General features: G+C 39.0%; 1 protein-coding gene across 2 annotated transcripts in view; it reads left to right on the top strand.

The window, feature by feature from the left end:
• The window catches only part of LDAH (lipid droplet associated hydrolase), a 116,419-nt gene that overhangs the window by 31,267 nt on the left and 62,124 nt on the right, over positions 1-23,028 (top strand). For both annotated transcript variants that reach the window (XM_035320942.1, XM_035320943.1), the window contains one exon: positions 20,434-20,603. In XM_035320942.1, coding sequence (XP_035176833.1) covers positions 20,434-20,603 — 170 coding nt within the window. The remainder of the gene's footprint in view (positions 1-20,433; positions 20,604-23,028) is intronic.

Raw genomic sequence — 23,028 nt, 5'->3', positions numbered from 1 at the left:
TTGTTTTAAAGGAATGTCCAATTCAGAGATTGAACACTTGAGGACAGACTTAATTATCTCTGAATTTAAAAGTAGTTGTACTAAAGTAGTGAATGTTTAGGAAGCAAGTAAATGTTTCTGAGACTAGGGTATGGGATATTTGCATGGGAGAGGTTGCTTGTTTTTTTGTTAAAAATCTTGTAATGTGCCGGTGACCAGCAAGACATGATAGCTAACTCTAAGTGGGTATTGTTAATGTGCAGCATTGAAAGGCTGCATACAGATTGATGTAGAATAGTGGTCTACGAACTTTTTTGATCATGCACACTGGTCAGTTAAAAAAATTTGAGCATGCAGCATTAATATCTATATTTTTTTCATAAATTATATGCATGTACAACTGAAGTTCTCCTATTTTCTTCCTGCATCCCAATGTGTATGCACCCCACATTGGAGACCACTGATTTAGTTCCAGCAGAATTTGGATATCTCAGAAAGACCAAAATAAGTTTCCTAGTAGCAGCTATCAGTCACAGACAACTTTCCTAATATACTGGAGGCACATCATATAGAGAAAACTGAACAAAACTGCGTCCTTCATTTTTACTTCTGTATGGTATCCTTATGCTTAGAGACCTCTAGCAAAGTGTGCTCCGGAGGGACACACAACATTAATTGAACATTTCATTGTCATCATTCTGCTTCTAGCAATCTGCAGAAAGATTTGTAAATTGTTTTTACTCACTGAATACAATAAAGAAGCTATATCTCAGTTTAGACTTCCTTACCTTTCTCAGCCTTTAAAAGTGATTGAACAGTGCTGTGACTATAAGTTAGGCCATCAGTCTTCAGGTGTAGGCAAAATAACAAAAAGAGGAGCAGCTTAGTAGCCCTCTCTTAATCATTTTGTCTAAACCCAACATAATCTTTATATGCTGTTCACATGTTAAAAGTGTTACTTTTTTCTTTCCATTGTCTGATGTTGAGACTGACTTGTAATTTTCCTAACAATAAAGGTGCGTGTGCCCCTTGAACAGATACTACCTAGGAACGGGTTGTTCTATAATACCAAAACCCCTGCCTGCCTACTTTGATAGTTTACTGTGCCTCATGTGTTATGATTGCGTTGCTGTAAGCCTTTTTAAGATGCAGGTAATTGCACATCATTTGCTTAATTTCAAGCTTAAAGACATGTTAACAGACAACCAGAAAAATGTAGCCAAATAGACCATAATTCAGATGCGGCAAATTTTTGAGTAATTTTTGAGAGTAAAGATAACAGGTGTGTATACGCACAGTTAATATATTTTTTGTTAAGTTCTGGAGCTTCTTAATGCGCCAACTCTTTTGATGAATGCTTTTGAGATTTCTGATCTAACAATGTAAATAATCTCCTACTTCTGATCAAGTAACTTATTAGACATCAGAAGAGTTTATTTAAAATACAAGTTATCGCTTCATGTAAGAACGTGTTAAACATGCTCAACGCCCTGCTTTCAAAACAGAGGCTACTACCTGAACAGAGAATCACAGAGTCACGGAGTGGTTGAGGTTGGTAGGGACCTCTTAAGATCACCCGATCCAGCCCCCCTGCTGAGCAGGATCATCCAGAGTACAATGCAAAGGATGGCCTCCAGGCAGGTTTTGAATATCTCCAGAGAAGGAGACTCCGCAACCTCTCTGGGCAACCTGTCCCAGTACTCTGTCACCCTCACAGTGAAGAAGTGTTTTCTAAATTTTCAGATGGAACATCCCATGCTTCAGTTTGTGCCAGTTGCCTCTTGTCCAGTTGCTGGGCAAACTGAAAACCACTGAAAAGTCTGGCCCCATCCTCTTGACATCCTCCCTCAGATATTTGTATTTTGATAAGATCCCCTGTCAGTCTTCTGCAAGCTAAACAGACCCAGCTCTCCCAGCCTCTCCTTGTATGACAGATGCTTCAGTCCCCTAATTATCTTAAATTAGTATTTTCCTAAGGCTAAATGAGTGGTCTTCGATTTAATTGAAAGACTAAATGCAAATCACATTTTCATGGTACATAGCCATCGCTGAATGTTCATTTTATAGACAGTGAAATCAGACGAAAATAAATGCTGTTGATTTTCTCTGTCTTTTAAATGTATGATTTCCCTTAAACTGCAGAAAACAATTAAAAAAAAAAAGGGGGGGGGTCTTTGGTACTTTTTAAAGAAATTGAAGAAAATTGTTGAACAGTGTTACTCTTGAATACTTTGTAAGCTTCTTGATTTAAGAAAAGTCGAAGGTTAAAACTCAAAAATAAAATTAAGGTTTAAAATGTTCCATATTTATTCACATTCAAACTATTCTGTCAAAATGCTAGTATAGCTGCTCAGTTTGGAGGGAGACACTGTAACAGGTTATGAATGGTGGAGACTGAAGCTGCAAGCTTTACATTATGATATCCAGTTGAATAGAAATGCCTGATTACTGCAAAATGACTAAAGAGCATTGTTTAGGAGTAGCTCATCTGATGGCAATGAATAGTAGCCAGTTGGAAACTTTTCAACAGCCTTTCAATTCCTTTTGATAGGAAACAAAATGTTAGTTAAAACTAACACATCTCAGTGAACAAATCCTGAAATTATTCATTGCTAATTTGATACTTATTGCTAATTCAGAGCTGTGTTGTAGCTGTTTTAATTTTAAAATAAGGACTAAAAAAATGCAGTCTTGCTCCAGGTTTCTGTAAAAGCCCTAGAAAATTGGAAGTTAGTTTTTTATGCCACTCTGGTTAGCTTTTGCCAGTAAAGGCTGTATAGAGCTCTCTATACATGGACTGTAGACAGTAGTGGTGCTCCTTCCAATGTTTAAAATCCGTAAAACTATCCATAGTTCATTTTGAATGATAAAAGATTTAGGCATTGATTTATGGTCCACCAAAAGACTGTTTCTATTGATTTCTCTTTAGCAGGAGATTAGGATCTTTGCAGACCATTTTGAAATTGGGTTATGTCCTTAAGAAGCAATATAGGAAAAAGCATAGAAGTGCTTTTTTTGAACAGAAAGCAAATTTGTGAAGACATTCATTATTTGTTAGTGTGCCATCAGTGTGAAGTTTTGAAGTGAAATGGAAAATTTAGAAGTCATGTGCAGCATAATTTATGTGATATATTGCTGATGTATTGCTTCTTAGCTGTGTTCTTTACTGTTGTTACTCACCTGAGTTTGCTTTTCCAGCCTTCTGACTTCTAATGAAACTGCAAAATTGACTACAAGTGAGATTCTGCCTCATCATAGTGATAGAGCGCTACAGAAAATATTAATGAAATCATTTGGGTAAAACTGAATTGAGGCTTCAGCAAGTTGCTTGTCTTGTTGGTTGCCAGATAGTTGTCCACCAAAGGACAGACCTAAATGTGGGCACGATTACCAGATATGAGCCATAAATTGCTACCGTCATAGGAAATGCTGTGCTGGTAAGGAAAAAATTAAAATAGTTGCCTGAGCAACACAAGGAGCATAGTGTGCTATAATAAGAGGTTTGTGTGTTATTTAGGAGAGTGATTCCCAAACTTGTGGTCTGTGGGCCACTAGTGGTTCCCAGGACACTTGCTTGTGGTGCAGGAAGAGCTGGCCGATCAGGTGGAGTACGCTCTCTCACCAGTTTCCACTTGCTAAGCTGAATTACTGGTAGCTAAGAATACTTTTGCAACAGTGCTTCTGCTGTGTAAGCATTTGCAGTGGTGGTCTTCAAGATGTTACACAACCACGGATGTGGGGAGATGGGGAGCAATGGGATTGTGGTCTGTGCTGCTGCAAACAGGAGAGGAGGAGATGGTGAAAAATGGTCTGAGAACTTGAACTCCTAAAAATAGTGACTCATCTTTAGCTAATAGCTTTTGTCCTTGTCATTGTGTGTAATCCCAAAGGAAAGAATTCACACAAAGGCACGGGGAGTCAGTATTTGGTAATTTTAGCTATCTTGTGACTTTCATTTGTTTTAAGTAGTATGAATGTTTTTAATGATCGCTGATTTTGGAGAATACTTACCCTGCTTCTTTAAGGTGAACGAAAGCTACATGCAGTCTGTTTAGTCAGTATTAAAACACCTCAGAATTAGTGTCTGTTGTGCTCAGAAGGTCTTCAATCTGCGAATCCTTATCTGGGCCTCAGCAACGTACAGTTAGAGAACAAACAGTAGTGGTGATAGTAGGTAAGGATAAGGTCCTGAAGGGAAGAGGGACCCAAAAAAGATGGTTAACGTTCAAGGATCACCTCCTCTAAGCTCAAGAGCAATGCATCCCAACAAAGAGGAAGTAGTCAGGCGAAAATGTGAGGAGGATGAGCTCATGTGAGCATGGATGAACAAGGTGCTCCTGGCCAAGCTCCAACACAAAAAGGAAGCCTGCAGAGGCTGGAAGCAAGGACAGGTAGTCTGGGAGGAATACAGAGACATTGTCAGAGTATCCATGGATGGAGTTAGGAAAGCTAAATTCAAATGAAATTCAATCTGGCCAGAATGTCAAGAGCAACAAGAAGGCCTTCTACATCAATGATAAGAGGAAGACTAGGGAAAATGTGGGCCCTTAGCATTGGTGAGGCCACATCTGGAGTAGTGTGTCCAGTTCTGGGCTCCCTGTTACAAGAGAGACCTGGGCATACTGGAGGGAGTCCAATGTAGGGCCACCAAGGTAATCAAGGGACTGGAGCATCTCTTCATTGAGGAAAGGCTGAGAGAGCTGGGACTGTTCAGCCTGGAGAAGAGAAGGCTGTGGGGCTCTGGAGAAGAGAAGGCGCTCAGTGTCTATCAGTACCTGAAGGAAAGACACCCAGAAGATGGAGCCAGGCTCTTTTCAGTGGTGCCCTGTGCCAGGACAAGAGGCAATGGGCACAAACTGGAACACAGGAGGCTCCCTCTGAATATGAGGAAACACTTTCTTTATATGAGGGTGACCGAGCACTGGCACAGGGTGCCCAGAGACTGTGGGGTCTCCACCTTGGAGATCTTCAGAAGCTGCCTGGATGTGGTCCAGGGTACCCTGCTCTGGGTGTCTGCTGGAGCAGGGCCTGGGCCAGATGGACCCAGAGGCTCCTGCCAACCTCAGCCATTCTGTGAGGTTTGTTCTGGACAAATTCTGGTACATAGTGGTAGTTATGTTTAAAGACATTTACATCTTGTAATATGAAGGTTAAGAGAGAAAAGTAGAAGAAAGGCAGCTGAACTGACATTTTACATACATATTTTAAGCTTATACAGCGAATTCATATTAAGTTATATTCCAACAATATTCTCTGTATCCTGTGCAGATAAATTAAAACATCTGAGAGTCATTGACAGATGGCTTATCTTTAATACACGTTCTTTCCAGGTTTAGTCAGTTATGTTTAAGTATTAAAGACCTAGAGAACTCTATGTTTAAGAACACACAGCACTGCTCTGCAGAATTAAGAGCTGTGTGGCAGGAAGTTTCCCCATCAAATGGTACCATGCTGTGGATACGTTAAGAAAAAACAGGTTGTAACCACACTATCGAGATGGAATTAAACTAGTTTAACATCCAAGTTTGAATTTTTTTTTTTAAGTTGAGAGAGGAGAAGCTTCCTGTTTACATAGCTAACCTCAGCACTGATTAATCACCCCAAGGTCCTCATGTGGTGCTCATCACCAACGAGGGTCCCTGTGTGCACCAAGGAAGTGGTTGTTTTCTCAGGACGGGGCAGGAACTGTCAGCTCAGGGCACTTTTGTCTGGCTGCCCCTCCTGATGCAGCAGGTGCTGCTATCCAGTAACCATATTCCTTCCTTGTCTTTGGAGAGGGCAGCTAAAGGAAGGAAGCATGTGTGTGCATTTGGAAGTTATTACGAGACGTTTAAATGCTGAGGTTTTTGTCTTTACCTGGTAAGATCTGTATTTTGCTGTATGGTTTTACTGCGAGGTGTCTATTTTAAGGAAATAAACGAACAGTTCATGGTGGGAACCCACTGGAATGTTTTAAATCAAAACGTGTGAAAAGCAAGCAGCCCTGGAGATGCTGCTGTCCGCCATTTACTGTAACACGCCTTTCCCTTGAGCCAAATTCAGCTAATTATTAATAGAGGTCCTGTAATCATGCCTGCAATTATGCAGAGATCCTTTGAATGAAATGTTGGCATTTGGCATTCTTCATCAGTTCCGCTTAATTTTAATCATGTGTTTAAAAATCTTGTTCAATTCAAAATCAAAACTGAAAAAATAAAATTTTGCCATATGTGCAGTGTTTCTGAGATGTTTTATTATTTTATTTTCTGGCCAACCAAAATGTTATTAATTTTAACTGCTCGTAACAGCATACTTTAACAGTCATGTATTTATTTATAACGATCACTTAAACACTATTAAGTTGATTCTGGTACCACTTAATGCATGACTGTATTCCATTGATTTTGATGGAGTAGTGACCAATTTTTGCTGGTGTTACTAAGAGGGCTTTGTCTTTATTTTTATTACAACTATATGAAAAATAAGTTCCCTCTATTTTCTATTTCTTTCAAGGTTTTTCACTGTCAACATAGTATCTGTGTGTATACTATTAAAAAAGTCCATGAATATCTTTCTTGTCCATTCTAGCACTTTATTCAACTAATTCCCCTGCTAGAAGAAATATTTTTTTTCACCCATATCTACATATAACGTTAATATAATTCAAATTCAAAGATGCGGTTTAAAGTAACAATTTTTGAAACCTGATACAGACTTCTGGATTCTTATCCAGAAAACAAGATTATTATTTTTTTTAAAAAAAATGACATTCATCCATTGGAGAGTATAATTTCTTTACTGCATTCCAGGAAAATTTGGATGTAGGTTTTGAGATTGTTTATGGATCATTTTTTGCCTTTCACCCCATGACATAGGTATGTTCTCCAGCTGATACCATCATTTCTAATTAGATGCAGATGGCTGTTAGTGAGGGGAAAAAAGTGTTCAAGAATTTGAACCCTATGAAAAGGTAACATTTATATCTTTTGGTGTCTTGACTTTAGAAGGCATGTCACAGTTCACTGAGATGATCAGTGCTGTGATGTTTCAGGGTAACTTGTTTAAATGTTTTCTGTACTATTGTAGGGAAATAGAAGAAGTGAAATAATTCAATAAACAAAATATTGAAATGATTCAGATTATTTTCCTCAAGGATAATGCTTAAGAATCTTTTAATCCCAAATCAGATTGAAAAATACATTCACATTTGCTAAAAGACTGCAAATGTACTATCCCCATAGCAGGGAATAATCCCTTCTCTCTAATGATGTAACAGGTCTGGGTTTGTTTCAATAGGTGAACCAAAAGTTTATTCGATACATAGGTTAACTCTAGGGGGAAGAAAAAAAAAAAAGATCAATTTATTTATTAATAATAATTTCTACTTTCTGATATAGACCTTATATTTAATTTTGATCCCACAAATTTTGAAAAAAATGTTGCAGATTTTGCTGCAATCAATTCAGTGTTTCATAGTAGTTTTATTTTTAATTCACAGTGATCTGCTGTCATAAGACTAAGGAACTATCAACAATGCACAGCAAAGTTCCAGATTCTAAGAATAATCAATTTTGGAACTTGGAGCCTCTGTTTGCTTTGGTTTTGGGGAGTTTCCCTTTCTTCAAGAGGCAATGTAGGTGTTTCAGGGAAATGTAGGTGGATATAAAGCAGATTATGCAGGGTGCAACTGGCCTCACACTTAGATCAGTTTCATTAATGAATTACTCATACGTCTAGTGCATCTACTTACATCTCTCACCAAAATCTGAGTAAGGTTTGTATGCTTTGGGAAAGAAGCAGGGACAAAATGGTGACAGTGTTGGGGACCCAGGTTGAATGAGGGACTGTCTGCTGCTTGAAATGAGACTGTTCTTTTGCTTTAAGCTAAACCTACTCTTACCTTTCTAAAGTTTAAATTCTATGTTTTGTGCACGAATGCATTTATTAAAACAATCTAATTTACTACAGCTGTCAAATTACTGGTGAAGTCAAGTGGCTGCGTAGTTGCCAAATTAATCCCTGTTGGGTTAAACCATGAACCAAACTCTAGCAAATTTCTCTAGGATTGCTGTTGTAGTGGTTTTGTTGTTATTTTGTTTTCTTTGTTTGTTGCATTTGTTTTTGTTTTGGTTTGTTTTTTTTCTTGTTTTTTTTAGAGTATAGCTGTTTTCAGAAATACTACCACTGAACCTTTGCCATCTGAGATTCCATTGACTTCTGTGGTAATGTTTACATGGTTTGGAGAAGTTTAATCCTGCAATTAATCATGAAGAGGCTAATTACGGTATTCCTGAATGCACATCAATATATATTAAACTCTACATGATTATATTTGGATCTGTTAGTATGTAGGGTATGGGCCAAATTCAGTTACCTTCAGTAACTAATTCCAAAAAACCTACTGTAAATTATTATTTATCAATTATACTTTAATTATACTTTTTTATTTTGTCAGTTTCAAAGAGACTGTAGTGAACTATAGCTTTGATGTCTACTAACATAAATGAATGAGAAAACTGGCTCTTACCTGTGAGCCTGGCACTTTGTTGGTCACAGATGGTGTGCTTTCTGTGTAGCACATCTCACCTGTGTAAAATGAAGAGCAAAAGAATCCCTTATTCATTTATAATGACAAATCAGCACTGTAACGGTAGCACTTCAGTCTCGATATCAGCTATGATGCAAAAGTCTGGGGAAAAAAAGTCATCACAGTATCTGTGGCATGTTGCTGTACCTGATCTGCTGTGTAGTTCAGTTAGGTGACTGCAAATGAAACCTTGTGCCTCTTCATCAGGAAGGTTAGAAAGGAAACTGTTTATAGGGAATAAATGTGTCAATTTTAAAATAATTTGACAGAATATATAAATCATAATTTAAAGTGGTTAATTTGACAGAAATGTGTTTCTTTTCCAAAGATAGGCAGTTTTCACTATATGTCGCTTGCAGGTTGTTACTTAAAGCATCAAGTGATAAAGAAAGCTGCTGTACTTCATGGAAGTACAAGGTAACATTCTATTTCCTCTCAGCTTTCCCACTGATTTTAATAAATTCAGACTTTTATATACAGTGTTTTGTCCATTTCTCTTTTGCCTTATGCTGCGGAAACTAAAGAAAGGTGGAGTTCGAAGTGATCCTGAACCAAAATCCTGTCCTTTTGCACTGATTCCACACAAATGCAGGTGATGGCGAACATGTAGCTCGGTTGAGGGCATCGGTGCAGAGAACTGGAATCTTCAGGCTGCAAATGCCACTTGATGTCATGGCCACAGTTGCAAAGCCTCAGTTGCTCTGACTTCAGTGGGGATCACAGCTTCTTCCCTTTGCTGTCAGTGTGCTCACCTTGTGCAAAGAGGAGACCCAGCAGAGACTTGGTAGGCTTTTTGAGGCAGGGAATGATTAGAAGCACTGACTGAGCACTGTGAAGTAGCTCTGCAGTACTGTTTTGCAAAAACATTTTGTGCTCTACAGCCTGCAGTGCTGGTAGCATGGGGTCATGTTCTCACCTGGAATAAAGTGATGCAGCTCTTGTGCAGCCATTGGCGTGGCACTTGTTTACAGCAAATTACAGGGAATCTTAAGATGTGATTTTGAAAACTTATCATCTGAGAGTTTGGAAGTATACAGGTTAAAGATGGAAAAATGTTGTGCTTTCCTAAGTGGGTTGTTTACTCCTTAAAATAAGAAGAGTGCTAGACAGCACCGTTACATAATCGAAATCTGCTTACCGCAGGTGATTATTCTGTACACTAAATTTAACATTTCCATGGACAGGTGAAGATACAAACCTACACTTCATGTAGTATCAGTACAGTATCCTAGTAGTATAGTATCATCTGAGATGAATATATGCAAGAGTAAAGAAAAAGCCCTAAGTTTGCACTGAATGCCATCCAAATGCCATCATTGTAGCTATAGTTAGGAAGTGTACTACTGTTATTTTAATGTTACTCTAAAGACTTACACTTATTTGAACATTTCGGTCTTTATCAGTTCTAAATATGTTTTTGTGATGGATTTTCAAAAGAAATCAGAACTGACCTAACAAATCAAAAGTTTTAGCTGGGTTTCAGCAGAAGTTGAATTGCTTCAGAAAAGCAACTTGCTTTTACATGTGGTTTTATATTTGAGTTGCTTTCAGTTGAATGCTTCAGAAAACATCACTCATTGATCAACCCAGTTCTACCTTCCTGTAAGTTGCTGTAATGTTGAAATTCTGTATTGCTACTTGTGTTACTGTATAACTGCCCATCCAGATACCTTCTTAGCTGCTTGCTTGTTCAGCTTTCCACCTCTTAATATTGTTCTGTACTCATTGCCATTTTCTCACACTCTTAACATAATACTTTTTACTCCCTGTCTGTGGAATAACATAGGTTGTCTTCCTTGGCCTGCTGTCTGTCTTCACTCCAAGCTTTGGCTCTCCTTTATTTGCTCTTGGTCCCTCTTTCTCTAATTGTATCTGTTTAAACTTCCCAAAGTTTTGAAGTACTGTTTTCAATAGGTGTGACTGTTAGAATTGCCTACTACGGCACAATGTTTTATTTATCATACACCTACTGAATCCATTCCTATGAAATTACAGTCATTGTTTTTTGTTCATTTCAACCCTCATACAATTGCCACTGCCTTTTCTATGCCTCTTATTGTCTTGCTGCATGTAGGCAGTCTTGGTGATGTGCAGGAATCATTATTTAGTTTTTCTTCCATCATCAAACTGTGCAAACACAAGTTGCTGTGAATGTGTGTTATACACTGAAGTTGCTTTTTGTTGCTTCATTCAGTAAAAATGTTCCGTGCCTTCATTTCAAGACTGAATTTTCCTCATGTTAAACCGGAAGATGTTAGATGGAGCCAAACACAAAAAGACCTTGATACTCATGTGCTTTGCAGTAAGGAATTACTTAAGGGACAACGCCCTGTGTGTGTTTTTCCTGGATAGACTCGTGCATCGCATGCCTCAGGCTGATGGTGCAAGATAATTCAAATACCAATGAAACACATTTGCCCTTGTAAAACTGGGTGATATTATTTCAGACCATATGTGAAATGAGTATTCCTAAGGGAAACACTCAAGGTGGACATCTGGAAGAGTACCACCTGCCAGTCAGGCAAAGCAAGGAAAACAGACTTTTGGGGGAGTGGAAGTGGTATCTGAGGGGAGCTAGTAGACCTAGACTGTTTTTTGTAGCCTAGCTCAACAAGTCAACAAGATAATGGAAATTGTAATATTTTCTCTATGTTGTTTGAACATGCACTCCTGGTACGATGATCCCTCCCAGAAGCTCAGTCAGAATGTGCCCTTCTGTGTTCAGTGCACATCTTGTGGCAGACGTTTTCCTGAAGATCTTGTGAATGACTTCATTTTCTCAACCATTGTATTTTCAAGGACATGAGCGCTGCTTCTTATCACTGTGTATGATAGCTATGCCAGTGCAAGGTTACTTCTTGCTTTCTTCATAATGCCTCTCTCTGTCTCTTTTTTCTTTTTTTTTTTTTCCTGTGATATTCCCCTTCAGCACCTGAAATGGAAGGGCTGAGCCCTGTGACATTGACAGCTGTTGCCATGGCATATCTTTGCTGTGGAGTTACTCTGAAATGTCCAGAGACCTCAGCAACCCCATCAAAAGTAATATGTTCAGGGGTTCCCACTATAATGGTGTTACTGGTTTGGTTTTGTACCTGTTTAATGGTACGTAGTCCAGTGTATTTCAGTGATTTGGGCTATGTTCAGTGATTCTTCCTTAACCAACAGTGGTAGAGATTATTTATTTTGGAATTACTGGAAAAGGGAGAATTGCTGGAAGATTTGAAGGATTGTCAGCACTGAAACTATTTGTTGTCTGTTGCTTTGCAAGTGTAGATGTACAAGTCTAGACATTAAGTGACTTAAAACTGGGAAAAAGCTGAGTAAAGCCTAGATAAAAGCCCAACTTATAATAAAGTAAGGACATAACATTGCTTTTTTGTGTTCTGCAGTTAGTTGTCCTGTGGAGGATATTCTGCAAAGTGAAATGATGTGCAAAGTGGGATACCTGGTGTGTTGACCTTACTTCAGTTTTACAATCAATGCAACTAATGAAAATGGTGCTGCAAGTTTTGCTATTCAAAATAAATAGATTGTAATAATCCAAGTAGTGTTCTGCCTTCAAAAGAGCTGCTTAGAAATGAAACAAACAAAAAATCAACATACCAACCTCAGATGAATGGAGTCACAGGGAATTCAATACTTGGTCCTATATCAAGATACATCTTATGTAGCAGTTGGCCATAGTGAGGAAGTCCCTTCCTGTTGTGTTTGTGTGGGCTGTGGTGGTTTTACTTGGATGGGCGGCCGAGCTCCACCACAACCACTCTCTCACTCCCCCCCCTTCAAAGAGTGGGGAGAAAATATGATGAAAGGGGCTCAAGGGTTGAGCTAAGGATGAGAAGATCGCACAGTAATTATTGTGACGGGCAAAACAGACTCAGCATAGGGAGATAGTAAGATTTATTGCCTATTACTAACGAGTTAGAGAAGTGAGAAACAAAGGAAAGAAACCAAAAGCACCTTCCCCCCCAAAACACCCTGTTCCATCTCCTCCCCCCGAACAGTGCAGGGGAACGGGGGAATGGGGGTTATGGTCTGTCTATAGCGCTTCTCTGCCGCTCCTTCTCAGTCACTCTCGTCCCCTGTGCTGTGGGGTCCCACCCACGGGATGCAGTCCTTGCTGAACTGATCCGGCGTGGGCTTCCCACAGGCAGCAGCTCTCCAAGAACTGCTCCAGATATGGGTCCATACCACGGGGTCCATCCCTCGGGAGCAAACTGCTCCAACCTGGGTCTCCCACGGGCAGCAGCTCCTGCCAGGTCACCTGCTCCTGTGTGGTCTCCTCTCCACGCCCTACAGGTCCGGCCTGGAATCTGCTCCGGCAGGGGTCTTCCACAGGCCGCAGTCTCCGTCGGTGCAGGGCCACCTGCTCCACCGTGGTCTCCTCCACGGGCTGCAGCGTGGAACCCTGCTCCACCGTGGTACTCCATGGGCTGCAGGGGGACATCCTGCTTCACCATGGTCCTCACCACAGACTGCAGGCGACTTCTGCTCTGGCACCTGGAGCACCTCTCCCCCTCCTTCTTCACTGACCCTGGCGCCTGCAAGGCTGTTCCTCACTCCTCTCACTCTCCCAGCTGCTGTGTGGTGCAGTGTTTTTTTTCCCCTGCCTTAAATATGCTCTCACAGAGGTGCAAAACAACATCACTTAATGGCTCAGCTCTGGTCAGCAGTGGGGCCCTTACCAAACATGGGGCAGCTTCTAGATCTTTCTTACAGAAGCCACCCCTGTGGCCCACTGCTGCCAAAACCTTGCCACGTAAACCCACTACATGGGCAAGTGAAGCAAGGAATTCACAAGAAAATGAATGTGAACAATCAGCTTCCCAGTGGCTTAGACCTCTTTGCTTTTGCTCCATGAAGTTACTTTACGATGGAAATTTAGATCTGCTCCTGTACAGCGATGGTCCCTCTAACCCCTCCCCTGCCAAGTTTTTTTGCTTGGTTTTACTTGACTTTTTGTTACTTTTCGGTAATAACATTGAAAATTCTTTTAAATTACACTTCTGTAGTTGTTCAGTCTGACAGTAAAATGCTATTCTTCAGAAATGGAGAAGAATCCATTTTTGTAGAACACCCATATTAGATTTGGTTTATGCATATAAAAGTGATACTGGAGGTACAGTTTGACATAAAACTGCACAATAAAACACTGTTTAATGGTGCTTGCCTTGCCAAAAATAGAGACAAGCAACGAAATTTATCTCAAGCCTTGCACTGTTATCTCATTATACCTCGGTGATATTTGCTTTAACCAGAGGGAAGCAAGACTGGGAATGCAAAATGAAAAGAAGTCTCTCACAGACATCTTCATTTAGTAAGTTCAGTGTACTGTAGTATGTTTTTAATCAAAATTGTTTTTTAGTATTTCACATGTTTATTAGTTCATTTGGTCAGACTATGCTAGTACTAATTTAATTATGATACAGCTTCCTTTCAAAAACAGATTAGGTGTTAAATAAGTGTCCCAGCAATAGGTATGTCGATAGTAAAGGAAATCGGTAGTTTAATTTGTAAATTAAGGTCTTGTTATTTTTCTAATAAAGAAAATAATACCTATGACCATTTCAGTGTCTTGAGTACATGGTAATTTATTTGTGGAGGATACCTTTACAAAAAGTAATTACTTCAATAAACACTAATGAGTAGTGTGTTTATCTTAAAAGTTGCATGAACAGTTCCTGAGGGTACTAGGGCCAGATGAAGGTCTAAGGGTTAATCTAAAACACAATGCTTTAAGACCTGGTTCCTGGTGTCAGTAGGAGTTCTTTGGTATTTATTGAGCATTCTTTCACGGTTTCCATCCCACTTCTTTGGCATTTTATCACTTGCTGATACAAATTATCCAGGCTTCAATAATCAAATGAAAGATTGGGTGAAGCATTCAGGCTCTAAGCAATATATCTTCAGGGGATGTATTTTCTAAAAGATTTTCCGAAATTAGACCCACAGACCAGAAAGCTCAGTTTCTAAGCACACTGTTCTGTTTAGACATTTCAGATGGCATTATTCAGTGGTGAGCAATTGCTGTATTTTGCTACAAGAACAAAACCAGCCACATAGGTTATTTAATTTACAGAATTAGACCTCTGACTATGCAACCCTGTTTAACAGGTAGCCCTTCTAAAGTCATCAGTTGTGGGGCTGCTTTCTGCCTCCCACGTGAAGACAAAGATTAATCTATGTGAAGACAAAGATCAATTTCTTGTGACGTTACTGCATTTTCATGGGTTGAAACTTGTTTTTCTCTTCACTGCTAATGGTAAGCAGTAAGGTGATAGCACCAGCCTGACAGGAGCTGCGAGGAGAGGCCGAGTGAACCCCTTCCCAGCTCCTAAGCTCAGTTTCCAGATCCAAACTTGTCTTTATCTTGTAAAAGGTTCAGTTCTGAAAATGCTTTACCCCGTGCTAGGTCCATCGGAGTTTGTCCTTAGATATCCTGATACTACCTCTTGGAGCTAATGAGTAGTGAAGGGGAAGATGCAAGGCAGATAGGGAAGGGTTTTCTTTTCCTCCCTTTTCTTCACTTATAATTCCAAGTCACCTTTTCACACAGGCCCTGACGCCAGATTCAGTGACATTGTTCGTTGTTTGGACACTGTCTGCTTCATGTCACAAGGTCACACACAACATTTTCCTTCTGGAACACCAATCTTCCTCTTTGCTTTAATGGCTCCCTCAGTGTAGACCACGCACTGCAAAGAGCCTCGTCCCAGTCATAGAAACTTGCCTTGGTCACCTTACTGGTACTTACGCACTAAGATTTATCCTGCCTAACAAGCAAGCTCCTTGGGTTTATTCAAGACAGGAATCACCTAATTCCTGGGGCTATACCACCGTATGGGTCTCGCTAGCAATAATGTTGCAGTGTATGGGTTCCCTGGTCACAAGCTTGATGCCATTTTCATGGCAATATGTCCCTAGAAATAAAGAAAAACCCCGTTTTTCTGTCTTCAGGGGGTCATTGGTCTCCTGTTGGCACCTCGAGCTATATGCCAGCGTTCATGGAAAGATCGGTGTCTGCAATTCCTCACCCATCCTTTCCTTGCCATGGAGGTGGAGGCTTTCATTTTGTGAAAGCCAGACTTGCAATGCAATATTATAAAGAAAAGCAGTGTGCTTTTTTCAGAACCTGAAACAAATTCTGCCACTTTGTCCCCAGTTTTCCCATGCAGTTATCCTTCCTATAATTAATTAAAGAAAAGCAAAGCCAAGAAGCAGAAACTTTTTTTTTTTTTTGAAACAAGGCACCAACATGAGACTTAGGTCAAATGCAATTTTATAGATTCATAATAACCAACCAAAATCGGTTAATTGGTTAGATTAGCTATTTCATTGGTTATTTTAATTGTGATTGATTTGTGATTAGACAGTTCAGTTTGTTCATAAAGCAGGTTTTTTTTGTTGTTGTTTTTGTTTTTGTTTTTTTTTTCTTAAGGTGCTACCTGAAGCAGTCCATGTTTGTGCTATGTCAGTGATGTGGTTAATCTTTTGTCTTGCTACGAGAAATGTTAAATATATATGTAAGCTTGTTAGGTTGGTTGGTTTCTGATTCATAAGTTGGAGAATGCTCGATCTACATGAGGCTGCTCATTTAACTGATGTGCTTTTTTTTTTTTTCCTACTTGAGAATTTCACTTGCATACACAGCAGAAAAACAAACAAAATTCTCTGTTATTTCCCTGAAAACTGAAGTCCTCTTCCCTAGCAAGATTAACTTCTTGACTATCTTAGAGCAAACACTTTATTTTAATCTATCATTGTTTTCTGACACTGGGTTTAGCAGAGGTCAGAGAAAGAGATTCATTAAAGTGATTGCCCATTTGTTTTTCCAAAAGCACATCAGAAGATTAATGCTTTGCCAAAGAAAATAAAGAAATACAGTATTTCTTTTAATACACTTCAGCTAAATAAAGTCATGAAATCACATGCCTTGGCCCAGATGGGGTGTTTGCAGCTTAAGGTTCAAGTAGGATAATTTCTACTATCTGAAAACTGCTTAAATGAGCTCTATTTCAGCCATGCCATTTATTCCACACCTGAGGTGAAGTAACTCACCCTCTGGTCCCTTCTCTGATGTAGAGCCATAGGAGAGCTGACTGCCAGTGTGTTTGTGCAAGTCTGTTTGCTTATATAAAGAACCCATTTAAGCTCCTCCACCCAAGAAATTCATGTTGATTTTGGATAATCCCTGGACAATTTTATTCCATAAAATAAATAAATAAATCTTTCAGAACTGTGACACAGCCCAGCTCCACATATTTTGGGCTATTATAAGAACAACATTTGCATTGGGGAAACATGAATTAACATGAGACATTGGCAATTTTATATTTGTTCAAAAGTAAAATAGAATATGTTTTTCCATAGAGATTCTATGAAAGTGTCGTTCACCTGATAAAAGAGAGCGGGATCAGTCTGGGATGACTGGAAATTGGTGCACACATCTCCAGACCCTGCACTGCATGCTCATCCTACAGGGTGGCTTTTCTAGAATTAATGCCAATGTGATTCGGTTTGGCAACAAACCGGTGTTTCAGAAGAAAAGGAAAAATTGTATTAAACTTCAGGACAATTCTGTTGAGTCAGCACTGGCTGTCAGGACTCATTTTCGATATGCTCAAGTCCTAAACTCAAGTCTGGGCAAACAAGAGGAGGAAAAGGCCTTATTCTCTTCTCTTAATCCCTACAGGCATGACCCATATCCCTCCTTGGGGTTCTTACTTTGGCAGCAAAAATGGTTCTGAACAGACACATCACTAATGAAATCAGTAATAGCCCTGAATATGTTGACCTGGGTCTCTACGCTGCTATTTACTGGGTAACTATATATTAAATTAGATATCTAATGTTTAAGAAACAGGTGTAACTGATTAACTATATTAGACAACTTTGAAAATGTTGAGACTGGGCCAGGCTGTATTTGCTGTATTGGTTATTAATAGCATTGCAGTAATTCTCAGCATGTCTCTTGTAGCAGATTCTGAATTTGTGTAGTCAAAAGTTGCCGTTAACCTGGGAAAGCCTGATTTTCTGTTGTCTGTATTGACAATGGAATCGTAACATTGGCTTCAAAATCATTAGATTGCATGAACAATACAAATAACATTTTTTTTTCCTGCTTGGTTTCTGTGATCTTGTGAACCGTGAGAGGTTCTCTGGAAGATTTGCACACCTACTTTGCTTCCTTTTCTGTTCCTCTAACCTAGAAGTCAGCTGAAATTCTTATAAAATCCCTTATTTTCAAGAATGAGGGCTATGAATGGAATGTCAAACTTTAAAAGTTGATAAATCACTGGAGATGGCAGTGCCTGAGAAATAAAGCATGGGAATGGTAGCAATTGTTTACAAAGGAGAATTAATCTCCTCAACCCAACACTTGGTAATACATATATGCTGAATGAAACATACTCTGACACTTGTTGCTGTATCCAATGGGTCAACATATTTCTGGTATTCTGTGTTTTGTGTGTGTTATACGTACCCTTAATTACACTTACGATGTAGACAGCCCACGCCTGCATGGGGTTAAGCTGCTGTATAAATAAAAAGTAGCTCTTGCTAAAAATAGAAATTAAGATTAAAAACAATGTGCTGGCCTTAGGGTTTTGGGAAATAAAACAAGCTTTTAGTTTTCCATTACTTGTAGAAAGCCTAATAGTTAATATATTACTTCTAATCTAATTTTGCATTCTCTGGGTGTGTTTTAGTAAATCTCTTTTTCATTTAGAGTAAACTAAATGTATAAATTATTCTGGGTTACGATCATTAGTACTTTTAGTAGAAATATTAGATTAACTGAAGACAAATGTGCTTGTTGTTACCTCTGTGCTAATATTTTAAGCTCAGAAAAAAAGGCATCGGAACACATTCTTCAGCAATTATTTTGCTTCAAAACATTGCATTTTATACAGATGATCAAAAAGGCAATATAATGCCAACCCACTTAGGCTACCAGGTAATACTGTTGCTGTCAAAACCCCAGCAACCTCAGTACATTCGTGTTAGTGATTTTTAGCATTTGAGGTTCCTGACCAATTGCCATGAAATTTATTGCACATGTATTAAAAGAGCAGTCAGTCTTTGTAATTTGGTAATGTATGGTTGGAGTCATAGGAAGAACGGCTTCTGTTAGCACCTTCTTTAAGCAGGTATAAAACCAGCTACACCTGAAATGGGTCTCCACTGCGAGCTAACTTTCTCTTACAATACTTTCTGAGTGCCTCGCAGACTCTTGAATGTATGTCTGTACAGCATCTCTGCCTGATGGATTCTTCTTCCACATCTGTTTCTTGCACAAGGAACTGATTCAGAAAGCATCAAAAGAACTGAAACACCTAATGCTTGGTGGACCAGTTAGGGCTGTACGTGCACCACTCTGGTAGCTGAATTGTTACAAATGGGTGTTTTTTGCCAGGAACCTATGTGCTGTGTGTAGGACTGTAGCTCCATAAGGAGCCAGTCCCCATCCTGTGTCTGAACCTTGCTGCCAGGAGATTTGGCTCCTTGCATACTAAAGCTGCATTGCAAGTCAATGTGTAAGCAGTGTAACAGATCAGGAGGTTAAGCAGGAGTGTGACATTGAGCTCTGAGGTAACGGCTTGGGTTTAAGGGATCAAGTGATATTAGTACTAGGGCATCTCTTTTAGATGAACTGTATGAATATGTTCCTAGGACGCAAGGAAACAGCCTGAAGATGTGACAGCGGTGGTTCAGGCTGGATGTTAGGAAAAGGTTCGTCACTGAATGGGTGTTCGAGCACTGGAACAGGCTCCCCAGGGCAGTGGTCACAGCACCGAGCCTGCCAGAGCTCAAGAAGCCTTTGGACAACACTCTCAGACATAGGATCTGATTTTTTGTATGGTCCTTTGGGGACCCAGGAGTTGGAATTGATGATCCTTGCAGGTCCCTTCCAACTCAGGGTGTTCTATGATCCTATGTTCCTTTCATTTTTCATTCTTTTTTTTCAGTGTTTTCTTCTTGCATTCTGTTCTGTACAACAACTGAAACTGGAGTGGTGTATTTTAAAGTACCTTTTTAGTTCAGTGGGTAGAGTAGAGTACTCTTCAAGCAGATGAAAGACCTGTGAGTCCCCTTAGACTTAGAACTTTTGAGAACTTTGCCATCTCATGAGCAAGTGCTAATGATGCCCTAATTGCTGCAAATTGTTACAGGCACCAGATTATCCTGTTCTTGCTGGCTGGCCAGGAAGCAAGTGGTGAAGTTCTCATCCTAAGTGATTGCCCAAGCTCCTTTAGGAGGTCCCTGACAAAACAAATGAATTTGCAAAATAACCTGGAACCCTGAAACTATAATGTACTCTTTGGAGGTGGATTGATAATGATAAGAACCTGCCTAAATACATGTAGTTTAAGTGCAAGTGCTCTGTGTTGGCACGTACACATTTCATATTTTTCCTCATTCTATGGGACTCTTCTCTGCATACTTGTTTTAAGACAGGAGATTTTGGGTGTCTGAAGATCCTCAGTGCATGATAACATGGATGATCATTTGTCTTGAGTGAAGGGACTCTTGTTCCTGGGCAGTGTTGGTTTAGGTCCCAATCTTGCAACATAAAGTTGGATTGATTTAAGCTGATCCAATGCCTTGATGTTGGTCTTGTACCGAAAGAAAGGGAAAACAATGCTAGATGATGGACCATCAAGCTCCATGTGTTTCTGTATCTTTCCCTACTTGCCCAGTTTATATATGTCTTCGCATCCCATGCACCTCTATCAGTGGTCTATATATCCCACCTGTGTTAACTTATTTTTTTTATTAAAAAAATATTTATTTCAGAGTTTTCCAAAGAGGTGAAGAAAAATGAGATACCTGAACCTTCCACTATTAAAACAAAATACTTTTTTTTTTTTTCTCTTCTGTTTCAGACACAGATATTAAGGAACTGGAGGATGTTTTTGGACTTAACGGACAAGTAGAACATAAGCTGAACTTCATCAAAAAGAATGTATCAAAAGATATAAAGCTGGTACTGATCGCTCATTCTATCGGTTGCTACATCACACTGGAGATGATGAAACGAGCATCAGAACTTCAGGTACATCAACCTTACAGAATGGGAATTGTATCATTAGCAAAGCAGAGCACATGCTTAGCCTATGGGTGACTCCATGCCTTTTCTGTGGAAGCTATATTCTGCTGTAAATAAGGTTTCAATGCTAGTTCTTACTAAAATGAAATAAAAACATTAATGACTAAGCCTAGTAAAATATAATTAAGTAGTTTGGTGTAAAATAAACGTCTTATTTTGAATTTGGACCTCTAAATGTCATGTAATATCTAAATGATTAATAATGGTGATAAATAATATATTTAGGACTTGTCTTTTCTTCTTTAAATAATTGATAAACAGGTACTAGATACTTGGTAATTACATTATGTTACTACACCAAAAATTAAGACTGGTTATGATTTTAATAGCAGCTTCTTATCTCAAGGCAAGCAGATTGCTAATTCTAGATGGGGAAATGTATGGAAGAGAATAATAATATAAATTTTAATGAGTACTGCTGTAAAGTACTTTGTTTTTAAAATTGAATACATATGCAAATATCACTGCTTCTGCAGCTCAGCCTTGGTTTGTGTAACTTGACAAGAATGGGAGGTGTTACTGCATGTTCTTGTCATTGTTTATCTGAACAGTTTCCTTTGTCACTGTGAAGCAATTGCAAGGCAAAGGCAGGACAATTTCTCACAGCTCACAGGTAGTGAACTGTTAGTGCTCAGTGATAACTCACTTTCCTAGTGGATAACGAATGAAGAATACTGAATTAATTTGTATTTAAGTATTCATTCTTGCTATATCATTACCTCTTCCTTTATATTATACACTCTTCAGTGGAATGAAATACAGTGTCAGTGTATGGTCTGTATTTAATATATGCATGAGTAGATTCTTCCACTTCTTCATAACCATTTCCATAGCACATCTTTTTTTTTTTTTTTTTTTCCTTTAAAGAAAACAGCAACTAAAAAAGTGAAACATGAGGTTAACCTGATATATTTCCCCAAGCGTATTTCACTTAGTGATTATAAACATACTTTTTTTTTTTTTTTTTTGGGGGGGGTGGGAAGGGGGAACTTTTATTACTGTTCTATCTTTTCAAGAGGGAGTGGTCTAGAAAATATCATATGCAGTAATTTGTCCAAAAATATCAACTCTTCTTTGGTCAACATCTGTACAGTCCTTATGACACAAAAGGTTTTATCTGGTTTCAATTAAACTATGAATTGTTGAGCTATTTTTTTACACCTGACCCACTGGATGTTGGCAGCTTGATATTTATCAATGTTTTGAAACTTAGGTATCTTTGGGACACACTTAGGCTGCATGGTGCACTGTGTGCATAAAGTTAATATATGAGAAACTACATTTAAGATGCATTTAACAATAGAAAATATTTGTGTAAGCCAGAGTGTTGTGCAACCTTTGTCCCTTTGCCAAAAATAAGTTAACTGTTAGGTTTTATAACATATGAAGTGTGATAATAAGAAACTTGTGTTTCCATCTCTCCCTTTATTTTTACTGGAATATTTGATTCCCACAAGATTTCGAGCACATATGTGTATTTTAGTAGCTAGATCATTTGATTTTATTTTTGTGTAGTTCTTATGTGATATTCTTTTATTATATGAGTTTTGGTTTTGGTCTTAAATTCTCTGCTTCTAAAAGCCTTTGATTGCTTACAGTTTATTATTCTCAGCTAGAGGTTAATGTGTTGTATATGGTGTTCAAATAACTCAGTAAACGTTTGTATTTGGAACGTACGTTTAGCAGGCTTGATTTTGGTTACCCAGTTTAAATAATACCCTTTGATAATCCAGCCAAATGTAGACTAGATTTTCCCTCTCCTGTGCAATGATGAGGGAACCTGATGAACTTAAGCTAGCAGGCATGAAAAGGATGAAGTACTGCCTCCTCTTCTGTCCTTGGTGGCTCCTCAGCTGTCTTTTTTGAATGGGGCCCCTGTGCTCTGCAGGTTAATGAGGTATTGTTATTTTTTTAAGTTTTCTTTGCTGTGTTTCTATGAAATAGTGGTTTCTTTTATTAAAAGAGAGTTTAAACAGGAATTGCCAATTTACCCCTGGGATAAATTTGATTTTGGAGCCCAGCCCTTGTTTCCTTTAGACTCTCAGGGCAGCTTCTGTTAATGGTTTCTTCAAGAACCTCCTTAACTCAAAGTTATTGTCTCAGATAGATGCTGTTAATTAAGTCTAATTAGTAGAAAAGTGCCACACAGATTACAATCTGTACTTGTAACTGAATGGAGCTACTGCATGGTTTGTGTACTGGGAAACAGCCAGCTCTGCCATGCCCCTCTTGGACCAGTCTCTAGGAGACTTTTGGCCCTGAGCAGCCAGCAACTTGCAGGCCGCACCCTGGCATGGGTCTGGGCCTGTCAGTAGTTAGCCTGGATGCAAACAGCCTGTTTTTAGGTGGGGGGAGTTCAGCCATGTCATGA

The sequence above is a fragment of the Oxyura jamaicensis genome, chromosome 3 (assembly GCF_011077185.1).
Source record: "Oxyura jamaicensis isolate SHBP4307 breed ruddy duck chromosome 3, BPBGC_Ojam_1.0, whole genome shotgun sequence".
NCBI lineage: Eukaryota > Metazoa > Chordata > Aves > Anseriformes > Anatidae > Oxyura > Oxyura jamaicensis.
The sequence above is the reverse complement of the archived record's forward strand: the minus strand, read 5'-3'. Positions and strand labels throughout refer to the sequence as shown.